General features: G+C 40.2%; 1 protein-coding gene across 1 annotated transcript in view; it reads left to right on the forward strand.

Annotated features, from left to right (window-relative positions):
- Nucleotides 1-4495: 4495 nt before the first annotated feature.
- Nucleotides 4496-6799, forward strand: part of gnb3b (guanine nucleotide binding protein (G protein), beta polypeptide 3b) — a 5847-nt gene continuing 3543 nt past the window's right edge. The window contains exons 1-3 of the mRNA XM_035681438.1: nucleotides 4496-4564; nucleotides 5351-5496; nucleotides 6255-6318. Of these exons, the coding sequence (XP_035537331.1) occupies nucleotides 4496-4564; nucleotides 5351-5496; nucleotides 6255-6318 (279 nt within the window). The remainder of the gene's footprint in view (nucleotides 4565-5350; nucleotides 5497-6254; nucleotides 6319-6799) is intronic.

The raw sequence follows: 6799 nt of genomic DNA on the forward strand, positions 1-6799 counted from the left end.
GCATTGATGGGTGAGGAGAGAAACCTTGTACTCAATGATAAAAGCTAAGTTCATTCAACTAAATTCCTGTATGATGTTTCACGGTGTAGTAAAATAATATATTATATTGGTTGGTGTTGGTGCAGGAATATTTCAGCCAGAGATCAAAACCTTCGTCACTCATCCAGCTGAAGTGTCCTTGAGTAAAACACTGGCTCTCTGCCAGCTTCAGGATGCTAGCAGATCCTGACCTCTGGCCTTCCTCTGGAATGTGGACGGAAGCAAGAAGTCATGAACTATGTTTTTTTTAAGTTTACTTAATATCACATTACAGCAGATTCTTGCCCATGTGAAGTTCCCGACCACCTTTCCTAGAAGAAGAAATAATTAAAATAAATCTCCCCTGAAGCCACAAGTCAGATTATAGGATGTCAAAGGGGGCAGGCCAAACAAGCTCATCTCTCGCTGAAGACCAATACCTGCTCTTCTTCCTGTCATGCCTCGACCCAAAACCTCCCTCCTGTCCTGTCTCACTGTCGGCATCCAAATATATCTGACCTCAGGCGTTTGTACCTATCTTTTCTATACCTTCTCTTTTGATTTGACCATTTCACACACCAGCTGTGTAGAAGAAACTATTTCCTAAGCACAGATGATTTCTTCAAAAGTGGTTTCAAGCTGTTATTTCATTCTAAGAACGAGAATCTCTTTAATTTTTTTAACCTTTGTTTAAAAGAGCAGCTACCACGTTTCTCATTTTGAGGCAAAACTCTACGTTTGACTCTTGATCCACTTTTCATCTCTGCGTTTGCTGTGTAAGTTGTGACGCACGTTTTGCCTGACCTGCTCTAATTCCCTAACGAGATTGCCGTCCCCGGATATCCCATTAGACCCTGATTAACCGGGCTCAGCTCATTAGCTCTGACAAACCAATTCACCCCTGTCAACCTCCGCCCCAGACTATCCATCCCCGCTCCTGCATCCTGACAAAAAACATGCACTGCAATGCCAGGAGTCAAAGAACAAAGTCACCTCTCGGTTGTCATGGGACTGGTGAAATATAAATAATGTCTCAAATGTGTAAATAAGAGGTCTCAAAGGATTTTATGTGCTTCCTTAAAAGCATTAAAAGTGGTTATAATGAGGCTCTTTGCAAATTTTTTTCCATTTGCTTTCATTGCACCAGAACCTCATTAAACTGGTTGGTCAGAGCATAACACAACAGCATAAACTTTCATATTCAATCATGTGCATGGCTGATGTGTCCATTTCCTGCCTTCAGTGCCCAGTGTTTGTGCAACAGGTGTTATTTCTTTGCAAACCTCCACAATCTTTTTTCTCCTCTCTCATATTCTCACATTTCATCTCCACCTGTTCCCTTTCTCTTCTTGCCTTGTTCTTTCATTTCTTCATCTGCTCCTGTCTTTTGACCTCATAACCTGATTTTCTTCTTACAATCGGTTTACGTACCTCCTCTCGCCATGCTCCCTCTCCCTGTCTCTCTCTCTCTCCTTCCTCTCTATTTCCATCTTTGAGCTTTATCCCTTCATCCCTTATCTCCTTCATCCCCTCCAATCCTCATCTGTTCTTCACTGTGGAGGAAGGGACAGAGAAAGAGAGAGTTTTTCACAAGTAAGCTGCTAGCAGTCTGCCGGGGGAGAGCATCGGAGGAGCCAGCGAGCAGGTTGTGCACCCTGGGATTGTGGAATCTAAAAAAGCTCAAAGGGGAACTCAGAGCCAAAGGTGTCTGGGAACCAGGAGCTGCACAGGTGCAGAAGAAGAGAAGGGACCACATTGTGTGTGGAGAAGGTGAGTATTTTCTTTTATGCTTCTGTAGTTGCACTTTCTTCAGGTGCTTCCTCTGCCTTTGGAGAAAGTTTGGAGCTGCAGTGAAATTCCGTGAAGCTGCATCATCTTACTTTGTGAGGTTAAAGTGGATTTTTGCTCACAATGTACAACATTGATGGGAAACTGAATTGAGGTTTCCTGCACATGGCTGCCTGCAAACTATGAAATGTAGCTGCAGCTGCAGTTTGCAGTGATTTTGGAGAAGCATGAGCTTTCCTCCTTTTTTCCTCACTTCCTCACAGTTGTACTACAAAATTCAGGAACCATTTTTCATGCAGAACGCTACTCAACTCCACAAACTCCTGACAGCTTTTAAAAGCTTCGAATTTCTTGCAAGTGAGAGAATAATTTATGAGTCCAGTGTATCCAATGTAATGATTCCTTAAACCCTTTGAAGGTGATCTTTGGATTGTAGGGAAGCTGCCAAAGAGGATTGGTGCCTCAGGTGTGGCAGCCGTAAGCTGCAGCCTGATCTTTCACACAAGGCCAGACCTCACCCAGCTCACTTTGTCTGCAGATTTCCTGCAGCATGTTTGGTACTGCGAGGGCTGCTGTTGGAGGGCTTTGTCTCTTTCTGGGACTAACATTTTCCTTGGCTTCAGCTGATCATATTTAACCCTAGAAATTACTTCCCTTGAGAGTAGATACATGTATGTGAAATGCACCATCATATCTGTCAGAACAGGACAGTAGAGGAGGAGCTGATGATGTTTGACTATAACAGACTATAACAGCATCTCCCACCATCCACCTCCTTCCCTCTCTCTCTCTCTGTTCCCGAGGTAAAGAGCAGTCAGTAATCGGATGACAGGAGATTTGACCGGTAAAGCTTTCCTTAAGATCTCCTGCCCAGGATTTAAAGCCCTATAGCAAACCACCCCACTGCCGCCACCGTTGCTGCCCCTCCCCTATCCTCTACCCTCCATCCTGCATCCTGTCACAGGTTCAAGCTGCTACCTGCGCTGCACGTATTACACCTCCTGAACCTTCACCTCTACTGTTAATGAGGTCTACTTGACCTTATTGTGCAACATGTACATGCAGGGCTGCAACTGGCCATTTTGAATCAATCTTTTGACTCTTTTTTCCCATATTTGATTTAGTATTTAATCAATGAAATGTCCGAAACTAGTAAAATGTATAGAAAATTCTTAAAATTGCTTGTTTTGTCCAGTGAATATTGTAGACCTTTAATATATTCAAATTGCAACAATATAAAACTGTGAAAAGCTTCAAATCCTCACATTTGAGAAGCAGCTACCAGAGAATATTAAGCATTGCTGCCTTGTATTAACTGGTGCAAATTATTAGTAATAATAATATAAAGGGTTTAAACGGTTGCACAGAGCATTTAAATAAGAGGATGTAATTCGGAATTCACACTTGCATTGCTTACAACCTTTCAGAGGGTCTTTTTTTAAGTATGGAATGATGCTCGATAATAATACTTTCCTCATATGTGGAGGTTAGAGTTTTGAAAGAGTTTCATTGCCAACGAGCAAAATTGTGCACGGAGGTAGCTGATGTTAAATTAGTCAGACGTCAGTATCCTATTACAGAGTATTAGGCACATGCAGTAAACTACTGCATGCAAAGCTTTTGGGAGATGAAAATGATGTGAAAGTAAAAGAACCAGGAGTAAAAGGTTTTAAATGTTACATGAAATCAAACACCGTTTTATTGCTGTGATGTTGGTGGTTTAAAACGTATTTTATTGTTTAAGTCCATGTACTTCTGGGTCCAAGCCAAACCCCTCAGTCAGTCGACCTTAAAAAAGCTGAAAATAGTCAATGAATAAGCACCCAAATCATCAAAGTTGAATTTAATATGAAAATATTAAGGACGAAAATGCTTTGCAGAGCGTTTCGCTTAAAATTCCAAAGCATCCCATACTGACTTCAAATATCTGAAGATGAGCTGGTCATCAATTCATTAAGGGGAAAGTTCTGATGCAACAGCTCAAATGAAAGAACTTAAAGTGAGTCTGTTAATAAAGCCTAAAGAGGAGATTTGTTATTTGGATTCTCAACTCTTACTGTAGCCTCTGTTGAACATTAAAACTCAGCTGCATCAACTAGAAATGTACTGTTACTGCTTTTACATGCCCTGTGCATTAAGTCTAAATTACATTTTAGCTCCTTTCCTCACTTCCTTCCTTCCTAACTTGTACTTTTCCTTTTCTACTTCCCTCCTATCTCTTCTATACATCTACTTTAAATCCTGATCCTTTGTTCAATCGCTACTTTCAACATTTCCCTTCTTTCTTTCCTTCCATGTTCAGTATTTTATCAGACACTATGAGAGCTAACAGTATTACAACTTTGGTTTAGGGAGGGATTAAACCCGTCAGGTATGTGTCTAATCTTTGCTCTAGACTTGATGGTGTAACAGCAACTCAAGTGTTCCAGATAATGATGCACAGCCTGCTCAGTGGATCATTGTGTTCCTGTACTGGAACCACATCCAAGCTGGAACCACATTATTGGTCAAAGGGAGTCAATTCCTTCAGGGGTTGTTTTACATAGTTAACATGGTGCAAGTTAGATTGAATTATTTGGTCATACTGAATTAACTGATTCTTTTGTCTTTTCTCTTTCTCTCTCTGTTTCCTGTACCAGAGTGACAGTTTTTCGTTTTCCGTCAGTAACATCCCCTAGCAACCGTCGCCATGGCAGCTGAGAAAGCTGAAATGGATGCACTGAAAAAGGAGTGCGATGGCCTCCGTGCACAGATTGAGGTGAGCTCCTCTTCAAACATTCAGCACTTATTAGAATATCTGGAAGTTTTACGAGACCTGATTACACAGAACATAACATTGCTGTCCACGTTTTCAATCTAATGGAATTAAATAAAAGGTTTATTTAGCTTAAGAAGTAGGAGACCATACTAAAACCAGAAGAAATAGTTAATATTTTAGTTTACCTGAAAATACACTGAACTAGAGATACATGGTTTCCATTGGACAGTGACAATAGATCAAATAAACTTTATCTTGTGAGCTAATACCACTAGCATTATAGCTATCTAATGTCCTGTACCACCACTACTACAATAGTACTACTGTTACTAGTACAAGTATAGTTTCTCTCACTTCCCCCAGCAGTATCACACACCTTTAAATGACTTATAACAGCACCTACAAATGTGTTAAGTTGGTGAAAAGATCACAATTGAGCCTGAATAGACCTTTTTCACAGCAGACATGAAATAACAGGGTTAACATAGGTGTAACCAATGATGTTACTTAAGGTTCTGTTCCATTTAGTGTAGCAGAGCCTTTCCAATGAGCCAACATGCACAATCGCACCTACTTTGTTTGATCTGAATGGAATGGAAAATGAATTAGTATCATTGGTTACAGCTGTGTTTACCCTACTAATTTATGTAAAAATGCCTGCTGTGAAATATAATCTTAATCAACTCAATTTAAAATTTGGTGGGTTTGGGCTCAGCTGTGTGGAGTTTACCTTCCTGACTCTTTTCTTCTTTCTCCCCTACATGTAACTCCCTGTGTGACCACCAGACGGCCCGCAAGGCTGTGAATGACAGCACCATGTCAGGAGCAGCAGGGGGCGTGGCCTCGGTGGGGCGAGTCCAGCTGAAGCTCAGGAAGACACTCAAGGGTCACCTGGCTAAAATCTATTCCATGCACTGGGCAGCTGACTCCAGGTGAGGACGAGGAGGTGGACAGGAGTTCCTCCACCATCACAGTTTTTCCACATTTCAGAGTACAGTTTAGGAAACCGCACAGAAGCTACTGATAACATTAATGATGGTCCAGTAAGTCATGACAGTGTGACAGTGAGTCTGCATGCACAATACCAGGACCCTAAAACTGAAGCATTTATTATTTTTACCTGTGATTTTCCTTGAGGTTTATGTCCACATGCCTTTTGTACAGTTATCTCAGTGGTTCAGTGAGGTATCAGTGGAAGGAGCCAAAGAAAAACAGTTCTTTAGTGGTTTTATTAGTTCTGGTGCCACTAGTTAATCTGTGTGCTCTTTAGCTACCTATTAGAGAAAGAAATAACTTTTGTCATACCATTATTTTTGTAGGTCAAGCTTGGGAACACTTAAAAGTAGTGTACTATAGTGTCCACCTGTTGGATTAATTTTGTTTGAAGAAAACAATAGCAGGTTTGTCTCAGACAAAGATTTAAGGATTTGTGTTTCTGAAACAGATTACTGGTTTATGTACGACATAAAAGGCATTAAGACAAGATATAGTTAATTGGTGTGACTTTATTAATGGATGATGAGCGGTACTGTAACATGCTCCCAGAGGTGTAATCTGAGTCTGTAGTGTTGTTGGAGCTCTTGGGTACATTTAATATAAATGTTTCAAGATAAATTGTTTTTCTTTAGTCTCCATTTAAAATCTTAATAATTTTCAATTAGTCAGAGTGACTCTGTCGTCTCTCTCACAGGCAAATGGTCAGTGCATCACAGGATGGCAAACTTCTCATCTGGGACTGCTTCACAGGGAACAAGGTAAGCTCACATATATATTATATATGTATGTGTTATAAAGGTCAGTATACAAAATGGGCCAATAATGACAACTGTATGTTTTAGGTGAGGTAGAAGAAGTTAAACCGCCATGAGAGCAATGTCAGCTGAAATGTCCTCTGCCATACTCTTGTTAAATGCCTTAGGGCATTTATCATCACTGTACCTTTTTCAATCTTTCTCTATCATTTAATATACTGATGACCCCTAATATTTCACATTATAATCAAAACTGTTCAATGAAGCCAAATACTGAACTCAGCAACTGCAAAAACAAGCGATTTGGATGAATTTTGAGCAGATTATTTCTTGTTTAGGGAACTTTTTATACAATTCTCTGTCTGTCATTATGTATGGGTTTTAAAAAATATATACTTACAACCATACATACCTAATAGGCTTCTTACTTGACAAATTCAGTGTTTTCTTGTCCATGACTCTTGACCATTGTTCTATTAGACAA

This window comes from Morone saxatilis, unplaced genomic scaffold, assembly GCF_004916995.1.
Source record: "Morone saxatilis isolate NCDOM2014 unplaced genomic scaffold, NCSU_SB_2.0 Contig9, whole genome shotgun sequence".
Lineage (NCBI taxonomy): Eukaryota > Metazoa > Chordata > Actinopteri > Moronidae > Morone > Morone saxatilis.